Below are 21,879 nucleotides of genomic sequence, written 5' to 3'. Positions count from 1 at the left end.
CAGCACAAGCTTAGAAGTTTCCTTCTTATCTCATACATCAGCCTATCTGTTCTGCACTTAGACTTGGAGCAATGTGAATGACAAAAAGTAGTAGAACTGTGAATTGTTTGGCTGAAATATATTACTCACCAAACTGCTTTTTTATGAAACATAATTGAGCCCACAATTCACCACTATAAGGATCGATTTAGCTGATCAGTTTCCAGACCTGCACTAAATCCCAATAACTCCAGTTTGACTACCTCCAACCACCCGAACCCCCCCCCCCCCCCCACCACCACCACCACAACCATCCCCACGCCATTCACCAGCATCTGGGCATGTGCAGAATGGCCGTTATTTTTAAACACGAAAAATTTAACTCCATCCTTAAAAACGTTAGTATTTAAACACTGTGCCAAAATTTAATAAACTTTTGGCGAAACTTAGGCCTTATTTTTTTTGGCGCTATTTCAACATAAAAAATTATCCATTATTCGCAAATAGCGGCAAAAAACGATGCTATTCTTATATGTGGAATTTCTAGCCCAATGGGTCAGATTTTGCAGTCAGCAGCAAATGAACGGTGTTTGCGCCTGCGCTTGCCATTCATTACACTTACACTTGCCCAGAGACTATGAGATTTTGACCTGAAACTTGATGTGATTAATAATCCATTTCAGCACGGCGCCCTCTACAGGGGATCTGGGATCTGTGTGAACAGGGCAAGAAGCTGTGGGACCAAAATTGCCCCCCTCTATAAGCTCCATTACCACCTCTAAGAGGCGGGAATGGAGCAGATGGGCCTTACTGATCTGGGCCAAACGGATGGGCCGACCCATCCTAAATTGCCCCTGGGCCGGGAGCGAGTTTCCACACCGCCCGTGTTCCCGTCCCATTGGGCACGTGCCAACCCCATACTGACCGGCGGTGACCCCCTTTCCAACCCCTGCGGCAAATTGCCCTGCAGGAAATTGTCCTGTGGGAAATTGCCCCATGGGAGCGAAGTTACCGCTGGTCGGTGCCACTGATAGCTTTTCCCGGCGGGAAGCTGTGTGTGGCTGGGTGGCACATCCGCCCTTAAAGGGGAGGGCGTGCTGACGGAGCCTCCATTATATTTTAATTGTTGGCCAACTCCGAAGTCGACCTGACAATGGTGGCCATGGGTTCGGCTAGGCCGCCAACAGGCAGAAACCCTCACTGGTGGCCCAGTGAACCTAACTAAAATAAATGCAGAGTTCGCATCGACCCTCGCCTTTAACTGAAGGTGGGGGGAGAGAACGGGGCACATCCGCACCACGCTGACATCATCAATGACACGCTGACATCATTGCTGACATCATTGCCGATTGAGTCGGAGCAGCAGCTGACCCGACAGAACGGCACTTCTGCTTCACACCGACACCAAAAAAAAATAAAGACCTTAATATCGCTCTAATCTCCACCCCATGCATTGGGGCGGAGAAATTTCATTTTTTAAATCGCTAAGTGTGCCCTATTTGGGGCGGAGGGCAATTTTGACCCCAGTGTGTCTCCTTAACCAATCCTATTGATGATTCGTTAATTAGCAGCACAGGGTCTGAACCAGGAAGTATAAGTCAGAATTGTGAATTCAATGTAAAATCGGATACAGAAAGCAAAATAAAGGGAGGGAAAGGGAAATTGGATTAAGAGAGAGATAAAAGAGACAAAGAAAACATTACAATAAATTCTTTACTATTTCTATTTTTTGACGTCTCCAATAATAACTAAAGAAATGAGACTCCACACTCATAAAAAAAAGTTAGTTTTCAGTGCCAGAGAGGTATAAATTTACATATACTGAAATGGACAAATATTACTTTCTCTGGTGAGATTAGTGGGAATCTATCATGCAAGTACAGTAACTTCATTCCGTAGCATGTGTTTCAATGCCGAGTCTCTGTTGTAGCAAAGCTTCTGAAAGAGCAGGGCGGCAACTTCCTGATTTCCATATTTAACTATACACGTGCAGTCATCTGAAGTTGCTGTTCGATTTATACTTTAATAATGGTGAGTGCTGTTAGTGTCATAGATGCTCTATAACAATGATGCAAGTCTTTAGGAAATTCTGTACCAGTATTAATACCAGCAATCTTAATATAGATAACACTGTTTTCCAGAGTATTATTTCATTTATTGGCCTTGTGTTTTTCACTGTTCTTTTGCCTCTCTCAGGAGTATACAAGAATGTGGTGTGGTAAATATTTAGTCATGATGTTCCAGCCATTATGAAGTGTGGGGAAGGCTTGATGAATCAGCTGCCCGTCAATTTTGTATATTCCTACCACCCAAACATTAACCGTATAGGTTCATTAAAGGAATTCATACATTTTTGGTTTTCTAGTATAAAGATTTTTCATGTAAACATTTTTTTGTATTCATTTGTAACGAAGACAAACAATTAACATAAATGGGGAAATAATTAAATTGTCTTAATTTGTAAGTTTAAAAAAAAAATTTGTTGCTTTGCACCACTTCACAAAAAAATTAGATTGAGTAATCATTTTTCAGCTAAGCAGTTTTTGTAGGAAAGTGGTAATAAATTATATTCATTAACCCCAAAAAGATTCCAAGCACTTTATAACAATAGCCACTACATTAGGGAAAAATCGTGATGGTCTTGAAACTATATTTTAAGCTATACAAACATGACCTCTAATTTTCTAAAGCTCTACACAACAGATTTTTACAATGATTTTGGCTGATTCATAGCAATGTAATGGGCATAGTTCATGACAATTTCATTACAACACTTCCACCTTGATAAACACAATTACTTATTTAATTCTCTTTTTGCAGCTTAAGTACTGTATAAATTATGTTACTATTGAACGAAAAATGCATATAAATGGTGTATCAAAGTTTGCCACATTCATAGCTGTAGGGCTGGAGATGTGCCGGTAATTATAAAATGGCAGAACCTTCCTGTTCCTAAAACCAATGCATTTCAGAGATCCTATTACCTCTTCAATAGGGAATTGTGTTCAAAAGCTACCACATAGTGGATCGCACATCTCATTCGAAGAGTAATGAATTGTGCACTATCTGCATTAATTCAGATCAAAATATATTTGGGCTCAAGGCAGAAAAACCATGGCTTTTTCCTCAAGTGATTTGTTATACAATAGGTCAGAAAGCTAAAGTTGTTCATTGTTGTCTTCAGAGCCAGATTAAGATAGGGTGACCATGTACCCCTGTTTCCGGGGCTAGTCCCCAAATGAGGAACTGTGTCCTGGGCAAACAATGACCCCAGAAGGGTCCCCAGTTCAGGAAACTCATTCCCAAATATGCGCGGTCTCAGGTCAGGAGCCACGTGACCCTGAGCTGCCTACGGTCGGTCAATAAAGTGGGCGGTGCAGGTTCTGATAAGTGGGAGGAATGTCAGTCTCCTGTTTGCAACAGTAGACTGGGTGGGCTCACTGAGGGACTTTAATTAATGCAAAGATTGCGCTCTGTGGGCACAGTACGCATGCTCTGCCCTCAACCCCAAGCGGCAGATGCTGAGAACAGCAGCCGCATTATTCAGGCGGAAAGTTCTGCCGCTGCTTTTTGAAGATTCAGTTTGCATCAAAATTACAAAAAATTTTGGCTCAAAAATATTGCAACCTACATTTTCCATCCTGGCTACTTTGCTGTGCTCACACCCTGTGTGTCCCCGGATTCGGTTTAGAGATATGGTGAACCAAGATTTAAAATTGTTATCAGGCCTCCCCGCAACACTGCGCAACCTCTCCTCCCCGAAATACTGGACAACCTAACCCCGATCCATTTAAATACAAATGTGTAATAAAATGCATGAAGAAATAGACCCATAGAATTTTACATACTGCATTAATAATAAAGCAAATCATGTCACAATATTCTATGCTGACATGAAACTTAAATCATATCGCAATATTGTACACTTAAATGATACATATTTGCATAGGACCCTTGGGAGGGGCCCCTGGGCAAGGACCCCATAGTTCATGCATTCATCCACCCTTGGTTTTCTTCAAGGTGTAGGTGCAGTTTTTTAAATTTCTGCTTATAAGCTCAGTTTCTTTATTTAACATTAATAATATATTGCAAATTATATATGTTTAGAAATTTAGCAAAAATCTACTGCTAAAGAGCTAATTAATCAGTATAAATGGCAAATATTTTGCTAATGTAGCTGTGGAGTGTGCAAAATTTGGCTGAAATGGCTGAGCAGCAATTTCTCAAAGCCCAATTTTCCTAAGTCCTGCAAATGTTTCTGAACATTATAATGGAGAAATGGATCAAACATATACCAGTATGTCACAGAATGTGAACTTGGTGTCTGCTATTGCAAGGGGCTAGTAGAAATTACAGAAGCAGTTGCATGACTTTAAAAAGAGAGCACAAAGGTAAGGAAAGATTGCTATAAATTAGAACACGGGTCATATGGATTTGAAAGAAAGTATTAATTGTTAGAAAAATGCTATGAGAGAGTCTTGAATCAGGCATATATCTATACTGCGGCATCAAAAGTATAAAGCAAGCCAGTTATTTCTTTTTTTTTCTGATTTGGTAACTCTAAGGTAAATAGCAGAGTTTTGTAAGCGCAGCCAATCTACAGAAACTTCCTCAACAATTAAGCTCTACTTGATCACTGGAGATACCTATATTGCCTTTATGTGGCCCTAAAGCAATAGGCCAGGTTATACTTAACCACTTTTGCAGCTTAACAATACAACTGTACTCCAGCACAATAATGAGAAACATCACTAGATCAATTAATATTTAATTTTTTTAAATGTTATTTAGCAAGCAAGATAGTAAAAAATTTAAATAGATGGGTTATGGAAATTACATTCTAAATTCCCTCTGGGATCAATTACCGATGGAATTTTCTTTGTGGGGCCTTCTCAAAGCCCATAATTGGACCTGTGCCTGCTCTCAGCTGGGCCTATGAGATTTGAGCTGGACAAAATTTCTGAGAGAAGGTTTCCTTCAATGTTATGGGAGCAGGCCTAACAAGTTTCCATCCCCTTCCCAGAGTGCAATTTGGCAGGGAATTGAAGAAGGGCAGAAAGCCGGCGGATCTGGGTTTCACCGGAATCACACTGCCCTGCTGGTCAGAATCTCTTCCCTTTTTACACGTATTGATGACTTGGATGAAAAGTTAAAGGGCCCGAATTTGGTCAAACCCAAGTTCTGGCCATTTTCGGCGGTCCCCGGACAGTATGTGATTTTTTTACCGCCCTGTACTGCTGGAGTTGAGTGGGCAGGAGATTTAACCCGCTTTTCTCGGCGGTAGCAGGAGCGGAGTGCAGCAGGCGGTGGCAGGCAGAGGAGGCCTGCCGACTCGGGAATCATCAGCTCCCGAGTTATGCGCACGTGCGCGCAGCTGTCAAGCTCCGCCCTCTTGAGATGCAACAATGAGAGGCCAGAGACTGCCGACCTGAGATAGCTGTGGCACGGGGGGGAGAGAAGAGAACATCGGGGGGTGGGGGGGAAGGGGAAGAGAGAGACTGGGGTGGAGAGAGAGATCGCTGGGGGGGCGGGAGTGAGAGTGGGGGGGTGAGAGAGACTAATAAATATTTATTATAGTTCATTAATAAAGGAGTATATAAGGCTTTTTTAGACCATTTATTAAATACGATCACTCCAGTGAACACACACACAATTCCCAGACTCTGGTTATATTGCTATTCAAACTGCATTATTGGTTAACACTAGAAAATACGACAATCCATATAAAAATACATCAAACTGTGGAGAACTATAAAGATCTGTGTAATATCAAACAAACCTATCAGCTCTGTGTGCATACCGCCCACTTAAACGCACCTTCTTCAGGGTGGTATGCAGTTCCGGCAGTATGTCGTCGGTATTTCATGAAACTTTCACTTTTGGGCAGTATGTGGGCGGTTCTACATAGGCAGGCGATGTGCATACCACCCGGCGTTGGGTCACTCATGAATCTTCCGCCGAGCGGTATGTCGGTGGTATGTACCTGTTTTTTTATAAAACTTGCATTTTTCGGCGGTAAGCGGGCGGTAGAGGGCAGTATGTCAATGAATTTTGGGCCCAAAGCAGTTACTTACCTTTTTTTCAATTAAAATTTCACTTCACGTCGCCAACATCAGACTGTAGAAACCTGTTCCACAGTCACCGTTGCTAGATAAGCAAGTTCATAAAACAAAAACATCTACATGAATGCCTCAAATTACCCTGTATTTCTGTCAGGTTTAAGAGTGTGCATGTGGGCTCCCCTGGTGAATCAGTTGGTAAGCCTACTAACTATCTAATATCGTACTTAGTCAAATAGCAAGGTTCCAGGTTCAAACTTTGATCTGAGTTAGCTGGTCACAGGTGACGCAGTGATAAGAGTGCTACAAATGTAAAAGAACTGGTGAAAGGCACAGATCGTTCTGCTTTGTGGAAGCCAGCATTGAAGTTGTGCTTCAGGAGGTCAGACACAGAGAGAGGCCCTCTTCAGAATTGAAAGGAAAGCAGCAGATAATTGGAAGGAGTTGGCCACGGCAATCACTAACAATTTCACCATTCAGGGCATGGCCGTTTACCATATCAGGCAAGGAAAGTGGAGCCAGCCACAAGTTCCAGGCAGAGGATGAGCTTCCTCAACATGACTGAGCAGCAGTATCAAAGGAGGCGCAGGCTATCGTGCCACATCGTTGCAGACATCTGCACATAGCTGGAGCAAGACCTGCAACTCAGAGGAGCGGGTGGACATGCCTTACCAGTGGCTGTCAAAGTCACCAGCACCCTCAATTTCTTCGCCTCAGACTCCTTCCAGGGATATGCTGCAGATATTTGTGGCATCTTGCAGTTGGCCACCCACACATGCATCACACAGGTCACCGATGCCCTGTTTGATAAGTCAGTTAATTATATCAACTTTGCCACTGAAGCCAGTGTTACTGAGCGAGCGCTCGGCTTTGCCGCTCTGGCTGGCTTTCCACGGGTGTTGGGCATCATCGACTACACACATGTGGCCATTAGGGCACCCCATCATAACCCAGAAGTCTTTGTCAATCGCAAATGCTTCGACTCCCTCAATGTGCAGCTCATCTGCAACCATAGGAAGATCACCATGAATGTGTGTACCAATTTCCCTGGCAGCTGCCATGACTCTTTCATCCTGTGCCAGTCCACCTTCCCCTCAGCTCTTTGCTCCTCCAAACATACTTTCCGGCAGGTTGCTTGGAGACAAGGGCCATCCACTTAAGACGTGGCTCATGATACCCTTGAGGAGGCTAAGTACTGAGGCCCAGGAGAGATATAATGAAAGCCATATTTCCACGAGAGCAGACAATAGGCATGCTGAAAATGCGCTTCAGATGCCTTGACAGATCTGGAGGGGCCCTTCAGTACGCATCAGCCCGGGTCTCCAGAATCATCGTGGTCTGCTGTGCCCTCCACAACATATTGCAGTGGTGAGGATTCATGCTGCATGAGGAGCAAGGCACTGAGTGCATAGCCTCTTCAGAGTAGGAGTAGGAAGAAGCTGGGGGCCAGATCCCACCAGCACCAGAGCACATTGCTGCTCGGGAGGCCAGGTATGGGCTAACCATGGACAGATTTAATTAACTTTACGCGTTATACCAATACAGCTGCCACATGCTGTGCCAAGTTGGCACCACCCCACAGCAACACCATAAAGCATCCCTACAAGATAAAGCATCCCTATATTCCAAAGATGCTCATAAATTTGTCCATGACCGCAAAGTGGTGAAAATAAAGATTTTTCTTTGTGACATTATAGTAACAGGAACTTTACACAAACAGTTATTAAAGCACCCAAGTGACTGCCTTGTGAATCTATTTGTGTTTCAGCTTACTCTTATGTGTGCTTCTACAAGGTGCTACCCCTGTGGCTTCAGCAGAGGCAGAGGCAGCCTGCTCACTTCCCTGCTGCGACTGCTTAGATGCTTTTGGAGTATGTCTACTGGGTTTTGGAGCCGCTGATGGCCCTGTCAAAGTCTGCTCCTCCGCAACTGTGTAGGGGCAGACTTGGCCATCGTGATCTGAGGAGGCATCTGGGGCTCTGACTGAGGGGGAGGCAACAGGGGAGAAGTGTAAGTGCTTTGAGAGGAGTCCACACTTCCATGTCCCCTCTCACCATCATCCCTCTCATGGGCCACCTGTACTTCCCTGCTAGCAAGGGGCTGGAGAGCATGAGGACCCAGTGGGACCATGAGGACTTATGTCTACGTTGATGTCCCTCCTAGAGAAGAGGTCTATGAGCCTCTGCCATCTATTCTCCATTGAGACCATGTGCTCCTGTGAGTGGTGCATTAGCTGCTCCATGCAGATGGCCATCCTTTCCATGGAAGAGCCCACAATCACCATCGCCTGTGACACAGTAGCGCTCAAGTTGAGGTAAACTCCTCCATTCTCTGCATATTTGCAGCCATCGCGCTTGCAAAACCTGTCAGAGCGCCTGCACTTTTTCTTGCACCTCCAGGAATGCCCTCTTTCTGGATGGCCCCCCCGAGGCTTAGCGTCTGCATGCAGCTGAGCATAACTGCGAGCATCCTGTGCCCTCTGGCGAGGAGTCTCCAATGCTGTCCTTGTCTCCACCATCTGCTCTTGCTCACATGTAGTTTGGGACACACCAGGTGACAACACTACTCTATCTCCCGTGGGATCCACTGAGCTGTGTGTATCTGTGCTGGTGCTGGATGCACTTATGTCTGATGACAGTGCGCCCTCAGAGGCTGGAGGCTCCTCTGAGAAGTCTTCTTCCTCCTGGAGAATTGGGGTGCACCTGTGGGAGAGTAAAGAGATGAGTTAGATATGCCATATGAAGAATGGGTATAGATACCATTATGCACATGATGACCATTCAGTGGCTGCTGACACAAGTCCCCACATGAGTGACTGACGTAGGCCATTTAGCTGTATGATATGTAATTCTGTCACCAGGTTGCTGAGTTGTCCCTCTCTCTCCATCTCCTACCTTCCAGCTGTGCCTGTGACTCCAGAAGCCTCCAAGGCAGCCTCCTCTGCTGATGTTAGGGTTGCCAATGATGGCATTCCACCTCTGGTTCTCTCCCTTTTCCTCTTATTGTGGCCTCTCTTTTCCTGCAAGGACGGAAAGAAGAGAAGGTTGATTGAGAGTGAAGGAATGAGTGTAAAGAATGGATGGGTTACGTCTTTAGAGACTATGATAGAGTGGGGTGCCAAAGATAAGTGGCTTCCTTGTATGTCAGTTGGGATGATTACATTTGGATGAGAGTGAGTGTGAAGGGTGGCTAGTCAGATGGAGATGTGATAATGTAGATAGAGAGAGGGGGATGGGTGGTGGTGGAAGGTAGGTTTGTGTGAATAAGTATGTGCAGCAGCAAGGTTAGGAAGGCAGAGTGATGGGGATGTGATGAGAGGCACAGCAGGATGAAGTTGAGTGTGGCTTTGTACTCACCTTTCCTGATCTAATGAGATCACTGAACCGTTTCCGGCACTGCACCCAGGCCCTCCTGACCACATCCCTGCTATTTATCTCCTCTGATATTTGGAGCCAGGCTCTTTTGGTCTCTTAGAGAGGTCTCTTCTGCCCATTAGAAGGAAAGAGGACTTCCCTGTGAGCTCTGACTCCCTGCACAAGCATATGGAGGAAGTCACTGGAGAAGCAGGGTGCAGCCCTCTGTCTCAGTGCAGTCATATTTGGCACTCTTTCCAGCAGTCTAATTGTGCAGTGTGCTGCCTGTACACTCCTAGATGAACCTTCAAATGCAATGTGACCATGGATCCTTTAAATATCCTGGCTAAAAACATGTCATCACTGATGTCATCAGACCCACGCCATTTTATTGGGCCGGGTAATGGCAGGCGGCCTTAACAGGCCCCATTAACGCAAAGTTGATCTGAGGAGCGGCATGGAATCAGAAACGGGGTCGCGACCTGTCATAGCGACCACCTACACCTAACCCGCCCAGGTATGGAAAATTCTGGCCAAAGAGTGAACAGCTAAGAGTGGAATATAAAGAGGAATACATTGCTAACCACAGGGTCAGGATGTCATGGCCCTCAACTCAGGAGCCTGGGGACTCAGATTTTATACGTCCTGTTTTTAAAAGAATTTTCAAATATATGTGCAAGAATTGGGGACAGGATCAGACACTACAGCAGATGAATTGGAGGATTCCACCACCTGCGACATCCTGATGGATGGCTTCACAGCACTGCTCTCAATCTCAATCTGAGTGTGTAGCAGTTCCAGGGACATCTGCATGGTGTGCACCAACAACAGATACTGTAAAATCAATCTACACTTCTTCCATGGATCTTCAGCCTAGAGGGAATGAAACTCAAGCAAGCTTGCATATGTGGCTTCAGAGCGATTGAGACAAATACAAAACATGTTTTGTGGATCTGATCAGTACCATTACTGATGTGTGCAAGTTCACAGTGTCCTTTGCACGGGACACCCACATTTGGGCACACTAGGCACCTTGGGCGTGTTGTGGGTCTCAAGCCTCCATGCCCAGCAAACTAGTCCCTGATACACTTCAGCATATTGAATGCCTCCCATCTTTGGCCAATAACTGTCTTTGCTTATACATGCATCAGATAGCACTACAGTATATAACTAGTGATACTGCCTGCACTAACAACATTTTTAGATATTTTTCAGGTATAGAGATAGTTTTTGATAAAATAAGTACAGGTACTGCCATTTATATAGAGATTGATTATCATGCCTAAATTGTTTCACAAGATGAATTATCTTTGAAATTGGATTTTTCTATATTTTGTCCCCACAGACTACCCAGTTCCCTGGACGTAAAGGTCATGTAAAAAGGATGGAGACCTGAATTCTGATTTTAACACAACCCGTCCAGTAGGAACTGAGCAGGTGAGTGAATTGATTTTACAGCCTTGTTTCCCCCAAGAAGCCACTGACCGCCATTTTAACTGGCCAACGAAAAGCACCCAGCAGAAACAGGTAGGTGTCTCAAATCAATACAAATCAGGATCCCATAACATTATTGGGAGCACAATGCTATTTTAATTGAGCCAACGGAAGGAAAAATCGCGGGACTGGTCTCAGAAACTGACTGGCATGCTTAGAAGCTACATTTAAAGATACACTCACCGAAAGGCATTCAGATCATTGAGGATTTATGTGGTATTGTGATTAGTGAATTTACAAAGTAGTTCTGATCTTCGAAATAGCTTCCTTCGGATTTTCTTTTCCTTTACTTAACCTGATTAAGCATTCTGCTTCTCATGGGTGATACTTCTGCTTCATCCCTTTGGATAGAAACTGTTGGAGGATGATGAGCAGCAGGCTCAACAACCAGGGCTAGCAGCAGGTGGGCCTTTTAGAACATAGCAGGTGATGGGGGGGGGGTGGGTGCTGCTTGTGGAAGGCTGTACCCAGTCCACAGGGTCGATAGGTCAAGAGTCAGTTTCCTGGATATCTGCAAGGAGAAGGACATCAGGAGGCTGTGCTTCACCAGGTAGACTATCGCTAATTAATGCAGTCTCCAGCAACAGGACCTGCCACCTGCTGGCTCAAGGGCCCGAGCTTTGCCAGTAGCACCATCGGCCTTATCTTTTTCACTTCAGCCTCATTCGAGGCTGCTACAGGAGACATCACCCGCTTCTCCCAATCCGAAGTGCACAGCTGCATCAATCAAGTAACCAATGGCCTCCTTGCCAGAACAAACCAGCACATCACATTTCCAATGGACAGCAACAGCCAGAATAAAGGAGCCCTGGGATTTACAGCAGTGGCCAGCATCCCTCAAGTCCAGGGCATAATAGACTGCACTCACTTAGCTATTGGGGCACCAGAAGTTGAACCAAGAACTTTTGTGAACAGGAAGAGCTTCCACTCCATTAATGTACAACTAGTGTCTGATCACAACAGAAGGAAAATGCAGTGTGTTGCAGTTTTACTGGCAGCTGCCATGACTGACATACCTATGGTGCTGGCACCTGCCCTTGGATTGGAAGGTCCATGGGGTTCCCGAGGCAGGTGAAGACTTTAAAATAGGACTGTTTTTATAAATATCAACACACTAACTCCACATCCAAGCACTTAAGAGCACATTGAGACCTTCTGGCTGCCAATTTCCATTGGCTGCTTTGTCAAGGCCTGCCATGCAGGTCGGACAGCTGTGCCTCATTTTCCTGCCCCTTTTGCCAGTACCGGCCCTGCCATTGAGTGGGCCTACACTGAAATTCTGCTGGACAATGTCTAACATGGAACGGATGGGTGGGGGCTGGAAACAAGAGAGTCTTCCATAGTGAGTGCAATGACTTATGTAGGCAAACTATATATTGTAATTTGAATTCATTTTTTATTGTAGCATTATATTACTCAAAAATGTGGTTGAATGTTCCTGGTAATCCTATTACTCGCATTTAATATAGTGTATTTTGCTCAATATTTTGATGATCATGCTAAGATTAATTTTAGTATTATATGCATCATGAAAGTGGTACAGCTTTATGCAGATCATTACAGAAATAAAGTGTTATGTCAAAATGTCCTATTTGAAATGACAGCTTCAACATCAGTGAAAGACACAGTTCAATCTGCAATGATACAGGTTAATGTTTTGTTATACTACTACACAGGCCTCTGTTAGGACACCCTCTGATCAAAGTATGGCATGCTAACTCTGTCACCCAGAGGCTGAGCTAGATTGATTAAATGTTATTCGCAAACTTACATTTTATCAACACACATTGTACTTACCGCTTCGACCATTTTGATAAAGTATAAGTCCTTGGAAAATGTAATTTTAAGAGTGGTTGAGTATGCATCATTCCCTGCATTGAACAGAGATACATTCACAATGATCCTCTTCACCTCCTGAACTGCCAGATAAGATTTGTTTACATGGAGCCTAGGAAATAAAACCATTAAATCTATATTGTTTTATAAAGATCACATTGCACAAGATTTTCTGACCATGCCATACAAGTTCTCACCAAGTATGGTTCTGCTGGGAATGTAAAGCAGGAAAATTATCCTTTTATTCTAATCACTGTAAATTTATGATATATAACAAAGTTGATAATTATTATCCCTATCACGTCCTTCTTCCTATGTGCAATCCCAAAAGTCTCTACAACAATCCAGACCCAGATCAACAAGAAAGATACTTGAATTGGAAATGATCAGGCAAAGATAATGTTTTTATACTCCTGATTTCAATACTGTGATTTTTATTTTGCATTTGCTATTAAAGTAAAATCACAGGTTTCAATATATGCACATAGATTGATGTATTGTGACTGCTTTCCTGCCAGAAAAACAAGACATTTGTAAGATATTCTGGCTTTTAACCAGCACATTAGTCACGGAACACCTTTGGGAAGAAATCTGGCACAGAGACAAGAAGCAGAAGGTGAAAAAATAACATTTTAGTTTTAGGGTAACTGCAAATGTTAAACACCATATACTAGAAAAATGTACTTATACTACAACAGGAAGATACATTTTCACTTTCAACAACAGTTTTGCAGGGTTTTTTTTGCAAAGAATAACATTTCAACTATTTCCCCGAGAGTGTGTTATCTGACTCTTGATGATGTTTCCATGGTGCTGCCAATGAGATGCCCACCAGCCTGGTGCCGAGCATACAGCAGAGCACCAGGTGTGCATCTGGGAGTGTGACAAGGGTACGCTAAAGACTTCCACTGATGAATAATCTTTTTCTGTCCTACATAAAATTATCTGGCATAGAACAAAGTCAGACACTAAAGCAAAGTACTGCCACTGAAAATAATCAAAGTAAATGTGTTTAAAAAATTTGCTGCAATTCAGAATTACGTGGAACAGAAAAATAATTGAAAGTGTTGTGATCAAACCGATAATAAACTGTACACAACTCCAACACAACTATTGTAATTTCTTGTTTTACTATTGTAATTACTACTATGTCTAACCTTGCAGCATTGTCTACTTCTCACCCCTTCCCCCCCAAAAAAAAATTCAAATATAATGCAGTAATTAGGCTATTCAAGAAAGGAGGGAGAGAGAAAACAGAGAACTCCAGACCAGTTAGCCTGACGTGAGTATTGCAGAAAATGCTAGAATCTATTATTAGAGATGTTGTAACAGTGCACTTAGAACATCATAATAAGGTTAAGCAGAGTCAACACGGATGTATGAAAGGGAAATCGTGCCAAATGGAATATAATTTGGAGAAATGTGAAATTTTCCACTTTGTTAAGAAAAATAGAAAAGCAGAATATTTTTAAATGGCGAGAGATTGGGAAACGTTGATATTCAGGGGGACCTGGGAGTCCTTGTACACACATCATAGAAAGTTAGCATGCAGGTACTGCAAGCAATTAGGAAAGCAAATGGTATATTAGCCTTTATTACAAAAGGATTGGAGTACAAGAGTAAAGAAGTCTTACTTCATTTATATAATGCCTTTGTGAGACCATACCTGGAGTACTATGTACAGCTTTGATCTCCTTATCTGAGGAAGGATATACTTGAAATAAAAACAGAAAATGCTAGAAATACTCAGCAGGTCAGAAAGCATCTATGGAAATGTCAGATTTCCAGCATCTGCAGTATTTTGCTTTTGTATAAAGATATGCTTGCCTGAGAGGGAGTGCAACAAAAGTTCACTAGACCAATTCCTGAAATGGGGAAATTGTCCCATGAGGAGGGATTGTGTAGACTAGGCCTATATTCTCGAGAATTTAGAAGAATGAAAGGTGATCTCATTGAAACGTATAAAATTCTTAAGGGGCTTGACAGGGTAGATGCAGTGAGGATGTGTCCCCTGGCTGGAGAGTCTAGAAAAGATAAACAGTAAAGTTAGACTTCCCATTGTTTTTCAGTTATATTGAGTTTGGTCCATATAGACCTGCAAGACATGAGAATGTAAGAATCCACTCCCACAGCAGCTGAAGAAAATACTTCAAATCATCCTTTTAAAATATTCCTTCCAATGCTAACATTATATAGAATATACTGCACAGAAACAGGCCTTTTGGCCCAAACACACTGTGATGGTGTTTATACTCCACACGTGATACCTCCCATTCCATCTACCTCATCTCAACCTTTCAGTATATCTTTCTATTCCCTTTTCTCACATGTACCCAACTAGTTTCATTTGAAAGCATCTAAGCTATTTGCCTCAACCACTTTGTGTGCCAGCAAGTTCTATATTATAACCACTCTTCTGAGTAAAGAAAAGTATTGTATATTGCCCTTGTTATGTATTTAACCCCTTGTAACCTGTATTACACTACCACCAGAGGGCCTACCTGTTGGAGTCCCAAGGGATCCCAGCATCCCTTGGGAGCACTGTATATAAGCAGGCCACCCACCAGGTACCTGCACTCTGGAGTCTTATTAAAGGAGCTAAGGTCACATTTGCTCATTGTACACAGTACTCAGTTTCATCCTTTATTATAAACGTATCAATTGGTGACGAGGTAACAAACAACCACGCGAAAATGCAAAGAACAGTTGGTATTCTGGAGAAGTTCACAGAAGGGGACGATTGGGAGGTTTTCGTGGAGAGACTCGACCAATACTTTGTGGCCAACGAGCTGGAAGGGGACGAAAACGCTGCCAAATGAAGGGCGATCCTCCAAACTGTCTGTGGGGTAAAAACCTTCCGCTGGAGTGGAACTAAACTACAGAACCAGTGGGAAGCTGTTTAACCTACGCCGCCTCCAGGCCAGGTCCAAGATCACCCCAACCTCTGTCGTTGAGCTGCAGTATGTGGACGACGCCTGCATCTGTGCACATTCAGAGGCTGAACTCCAGGATATAGTCAATGTATTCACTGAGTCATATGAAAGCATGGGCCTTACGCTTAACATCTGTAAGACAAAGATCCTCCACCAGCCTGTCACCGCCGCACAGCACTGCCCTCCAATCATCAAGATCCATGGCGCAGCCCTGGATAATGTGGACCATTTCCCATATCTCGGGAACCTCTTATCAACAAAGGCAGACATTGATGTGGAGATTCAGCATCGCCTCCAGGGCGCCAGTGCAGCCTTCGGCCATCTGAGGCTGTGGGGCAAAAAGGCACACAGGCCCAAGCTCAGCCCCATTCATACCAAACTAAGGACTTACATCAAGGAACTAATCCCTGTAATTGGCAGTGCTGAAGTCAAAGTCTCCTGTGATGGAGTAGTACACGAACTCCTGCTGTGGATTGTGCCAGGGGATGGCCCCACATTGTTTGGCAGAAGCTGGCTGGGAAAAATCCGCTGGAACTGGAACGACATCCGAGCGCTTTCGTCCGTCGATGAGGCCTCATGTGCCCAGGTTCTGAGCAGGTTTCCATCGTTGTTTGAGCCAGGCATTGGAAGCTTCTCGGGGGCGAAAGTGCAGACCCATTTGGTTCCCGGTACGTGACCCATCCACCGCAAGGCACGGGCGGTACCATTTATGATGTGAGAAAGTGGAAATTGAGCTGGACAGGCTGCAGCGAGAAGGCATCATCGTGCCAGTGGAATCCAATGAGTGGGCTCGTCCGATTGTACTTAAAGAGGATGGCACAGTCAGAATTTGTGGGGACTATAAAATGATGATTAACCATTTTTCACGACAAGACCAGTACCTGCTACCCAAGATGGCCTATTTGCGACCCTGGCTGGAGGGAAGACGTTCACCAAACTGGACCTGACCTCGGCCTACATGACGCAGGAGCTGGAGTAGTCTTCGAAAGGCCTCACCTGCATCAACACGCACAAAGATCTGTTCATCTATAACAGATGCCCGTTCAGCCGCGGCAATCTTCCAGCAGAACATGGAGCGCCTGCTAAAGTCAGTTCCTCACACTGTGGTTTTCCAGGATGACATACTGGTTACAGGTCGGGACACCATTGAGCACTTGAAGAATCTGGAAGAGGTTCTAAGTCGGCTAGATCGCGTGGGGCTCAGTTTGAAACGCTCGAAGTGTGTTTTCCTGGTGTCAGAGGTCGAGTTCTTAGGAAGAAGAATCGCAGCAGACGGCATCAGACCCACCGACGCCAAGGTGGAGGTCATCAAGAACGCACCGAGACCACAGAACGTGACGGAGCTGTGGTCATTCCTGGGACTCATTAACTATTTCGATAATTTCCTACCTGGGTTAAGCACCCTTTAAGAAAGCCAGAAATCTGTTGTGTTCAAAAAAACTGCTTGCCCTGTATGACCCTTGTAAAAGATTAGTGCTAGCTTGCGATGCATCGTCATACGGGGTCAGGCTAACGAATCGGGGATTTTGCAACCGGTCGCTTATGCGTCCAGGAGTTTGTCCAAGGCCGAAAGGATCGACAGCATGATTGAAAAAGAGGCACTGGTGTGCATTTATGGGGTGAAGAAAATGCAACAGTACTTATTTGGCCTCAAGTTTGAGATTGAAACTGACCACAAGCTGCTCATATTGCTGTTCACTGAGAGCAAAGGGATTAACACCAATGCCTCTGCCCACATCCAGAGATGGGTGCTCACGCTGTCAGCAGACAACTATGTAATCTGTCACAGACTGGGCACAGAGAACTGCGCAGATGCGCTAAGTCGGCTGCCATTGCCCACCACCGGGGTGGAAATGGCACAGCCAGTGGACTTGCTCATTCAAAAATGAAAAGTCCCCTGTTATGGCCCGCCAGATCAGGACCTGGACCAGCCAGGATCCTTTACTGTCCTTGGTAAAAAGCTGTGTCCTCCATGGGAGCTGGTCCAGCGTCCCAGCGGAGATGCAGGAGGCGATTAAGCCGTTCTATAGGTGCAAAGACTAAATGTCCCTGCAGGCGGACTGTCTGTTGTGGAGCATTCGCGTGGTCTTGCCCAAGAAAGGCAGAGATATGTTCATTTGTGAACTGCAAAGTACCCACCCAGGCATTGTAATGATGAAAGCCATAGCCAGATCCCATGTGTGGTGGCCCGGCATCGACTCAGATTTAGAGTCATGCGTGCGCCAATGCAACACTTGCTCTCAGCTGAGCAATGCACCCAGAGAGGCACTGCTATATTTGTGGTCGTGGCCCTCCAAACCGTGGTCGAGGATCCATGTGGACTATGCGGGCCCATTTCTAGGCAAATGTTTTTGGTTGTCATGGACGCTTACTCAAAATGGATTGAATGTGCGATAATGTCTGTAAGCACGTCCACAGCCACTATTGAAAGCCTATGAACCATGTTTGCCACGCATGGCCTGCCTGATGCCCTGGTCAGCGACAATGGGCGGTGTTTCACCAGCGCTGAATTCAAGGAATTCATGACCCACAATGGGATCAAGCATGTCATATCTGCCCCGTTCCAGCCCGCATCCAACGGTCAGGCAGAACAGGCAGTTCAGACCATCAAGCAAAGCCTGAAATGCATGTCGGAAGGCTCCCTGCAGACCCGACTATCCCGAGTGCTGCTCAGCTACCGCACCAGACACCACTCACTCACCGGAGTCCCCCCAGCCGAGCTGCTCATGAAAAGGGCGTTCAAAACAAGGCTCTCCCTTATCCACCCTGATCTCCATGATCACGTGGAGGGCAGGCGGCATCAACAAAGTGTGACCACACAAATTTGTCACGTGATATTGAGGTCAATGATCCTGTGTTTGTACTCAATTATGGACATGGTCCCAAAAGGCTCGCTGGCACGGTCATAGCCAAAGAGGGGAGTAAGGTATTTCAGGTCAAATTGGCCCATGGACTAACGTGCAGAAAATATTTGGACAAAATCAAATTGCAGTTCACCAACAGCTACGAACAACCCGAAGAAGACACCACCAACTTTGACCCTCCAACACACACACACACAAGTGGCAACTGACATCATGGTTGACCACGAAGACGAACTCAACATCCCCAGTAGCCTGGCAAGGCCGGCTGCCCAGCAGCCCAGTGAAGAACTAACCAACTCACCCACACCCGCATTTGTACCGAGAAGATCGACAAGGGAGTGAAATTCCCCAGATTGTCTCACCCTGTAAATAAGTGTACTGTTGACTTCACGGGGGAGTGATGTTATGTATTTAACCCCTTGCAACCTGTATTACACTACCACCAGAGGGCCTACCTGTTGGAGTCCTAAGGGATCCCAGCATCTCTTGGGAGCACGGTATATAAGCAGGCCACCCATGAGGTACCTGCACTCTGGAGTCTTATTAAAGGAGCTAAGGGCACACTTGCTCATTGTACACAGTACTCAGTACTCAGTTTCCTCCTTTATTATGAACGTACCATCCCTATTGGATTTATTTGTAACTATCTTGTATTTTTGCCACCGAGTTTTAGATTCTCCCACAAGTGGAAACATTCTCTCCACATCTATCCTTGCAAATTTGAAAATATGGTTGTATCTTACAAATCATATAATGTATTGCAGAGCAGCAAACTGTATTTCAACAGTGATAAATGTAGCTTCAATCCATTAACCTAATTGCCAACTGCGGGTGTGCTGCTGTGGGGAGAGGAGGCCATGTGAGTCATCCACCAAGGGAAGGGAAATGAGAGGAACAGTTCTCTCGGAGCCCTAACTTGCATCTCGTCGACACCAGCATTGGGCAGCATTGTCAGAGGCCTCGAAGTTTGTTGCTTGCCCACTGCCTCTTGCAAATTGGAGTTTGACCTGTTTGGCCAGGGAACTGGAGAATAATTGTCAGATTTATATGCATCAACCAACAAAGATGTTACATAAAAAGTACTGCAGATAACTATTACAGTACTTCATCACTTGCATTTGTTCTTTAGGATCTGTATTTGAAGGGATATGTTTTTGTAAGGAAAAAAAGTTAAGCCTATAACTATGGAAAGGTATACATTTATGTAGCATTTATCACTACCTCAGGGCGTTCCAGTGTTTTACAGCCAATTAAGAACTTTTGAAGTGCAGTATCTGTTGAAATGTAGGCACATGACCGCCAATTTGCACACAGCAAGCTCCCACAAACAGCAATGTGATAATGACCAGATAAGCTGTTTTAGTGATGGTGATTGAGGAATTGATAATGACCAGATAATGTGTTTTAGTGACATTGGTTGAGGGATAAATATTGGCCAGGATACCCGGGATAATTCCCCTGTTCTTTTTCAAAATCGTGCCATGGGATTTTTTACATCCATTTGACAGAGTAGACAGGGCCTGGGTTTAACCTCTCATTCAAATGACGGCACCTCCGACAGTGCAGCATTCCCTCAGTAATGCACTGAAGTGTCAGTCTAGATTTCTGTTATAATACTGGGAACATTTTTCACCAAATGGTACTTGGCACAAATAATAGCATCATAATATTTAGGAGCATGAGTAGGCCATTCAACCCCTTGAGCTTGTTCCATCTTTCGATTAGAACATGGCTGATCTCTTTGCCAGACCTTTGCCAAGTAATTGGATCTAGGGAGTGGTACAACTAAATTGTCTAACATCTGCATTTGAAATGATTGGAGTCCTCAGGTTCCATAGCACCTGCAGCAGCTCCTGTAGACATTTTTTCTAATACATTTTTATATTAAATACTGTTTTAATTAGACAAAGCACTGGGAAATTAACAAATGATGCCAAAAAAGTGCAAAGATGAACAAGCAAATATTCAGTTGTATGAAAAGTTAAACTTACTCTTATGTACTTCATCCTTACCTGCATAACATCATACACCAGACTCCCATTTTACCTATTATTTGAAAATATGATTCTATCGACGCAATCAAACTTCTTTTTCAGGGAATTTAAACCAAACCTTCTCCATCTGGGTTTCTCAGCATTAATTGTATTTTTCTCACTTTCTTGTTTGTTTTTTCTATTTTCACTTACGAGTTCGGTTTTACCTCTGTTCAATGACCAGCCCAAAAATGGTCAACTGAAGTTGTATGAAATAAGAACAACTGAACCTAGTGTGTTTTTGTTTTAAAATATTTTTTGGGGGGGACTAACTATTTGCACTGCACTTTTCTTTGACAGGTGTCCATCCAGCCCTGCCCATCCCCTGCCCGTACTGCACTTTTTTGACCGACAGGCGACAAGTCCCGCCCCGCCAAGCTCCGCCCACCGCCCCCTCTCAGGCCGAATCATTCTGGCCACATGGTGTCGAGAAGCAGGACTTGAGACCCGAGAATCGACTGATTCCCTCTTCGCCCCCCCCCCCCCTCCCTCGGGCTAGCTAGGCCCGGCATCTCCGACTCCCCCACCCCACCCGGGAGTCGCTAGGCCGTCCGACCCTGACGCCCCTACCCCCTCCTCAGGACTTGCTGAGCTGTGAGCCCCAAGACTCTGACCGGCCCCGAGCCTCTCATGGGCCACAAGTCCCGGGCAACAGCGGGAAACGAATCGGAGGGCCTTGGGGCCGCGATTGAGAGAGGCTGGCGGGGTGAGAGAGAGACAGACTCAGGTGAGAGAGAGGCTGGGTGGTGAGAGAGAAGCTGGGCGGAGAGAGAGAGGCTGGGTGCAGAGCGAGAGAGGCTGGGGAGAGAGGGGGGGGGAGAGAGAGAGAGAGAGGGGTGGGGGGGGGGGAAGAAAGCCTGGGAGGGGGGGGGAAGAGAGGTTGGGGGGAAAGAGAGAGGCGGGGGGGGGGAAAGAGAGAGGCGGGGGGGGGGGAAAGAGAGAGGCGGGGGGGGGAAAGAGAGAGGCGGGGGGGAAGAGAGAGCGGGGGGGAAGAGAGAGGCGGGGGGGGAAGAGAGAGGCTGGGTGGGGGAGAGAGCGGCTGGGGGTGGGGGAGAGAGCGGCTGGGGGTGGGGGAGAGAAAGACTGGTGGGCGGGGGGGAGAAAGAGGCTTCAGAGGGAAGAGAGATAGAATGGGGGGGAGAGAGGCTGGGGGTGTCGGAAAGATTGGGGGTGGCATAAAGTTGGGGGGAAAGAGGCGGGGGGTGGGGGAAAGAGAGAGGTGGGGGGGGTGGGGGAAAGAGAGGCGGGGGGGGAGAGAGAAGCTGAGGGTGGGGAGAGACAGGCTGGCGGGGTGGGAGAGAAGCTGAGGGGAAGAGAGGCTGGGGGTG

General features: G+C 45.4%; 1 protein-coding gene across 1 annotated transcript in view; it reads right to left on the bottom strand.

Moving 5' to 3' along the window:
* Nucleotides 1–21,879, bottom strand: part of itga4 (integrin alpha 4) — a 185,843-nt gene that overhangs the window by 43,839 nt on the left and 120,125 nt on the right. The window contains exon 18 of the mRNA XM_070875800.1: nt 12,683–12,833. Within this exon, the coding sequence (XP_070731901.1) occupies nt 12,683–12,833 (151 nt within the window). The remainder of the gene's footprint in view (nt 1–12,682; nt 12,834–21,879) is intronic.

The sequence above is a fragment of the Pristiophorus japonicus genome, chromosome 3, assembly GCF_044704955.1.
Source record: "Pristiophorus japonicus isolate sPriJap1 chromosome 3, sPriJap1.hap1, whole genome shotgun sequence".
NCBI lineage: Eukaryota > Metazoa > Chordata > Chondrichthyes > Pristiophoridae > Pristiophorus > Pristiophorus japonicus.
This window is presented reverse-complemented; position numbering and strand designations above follow the sequence as displayed.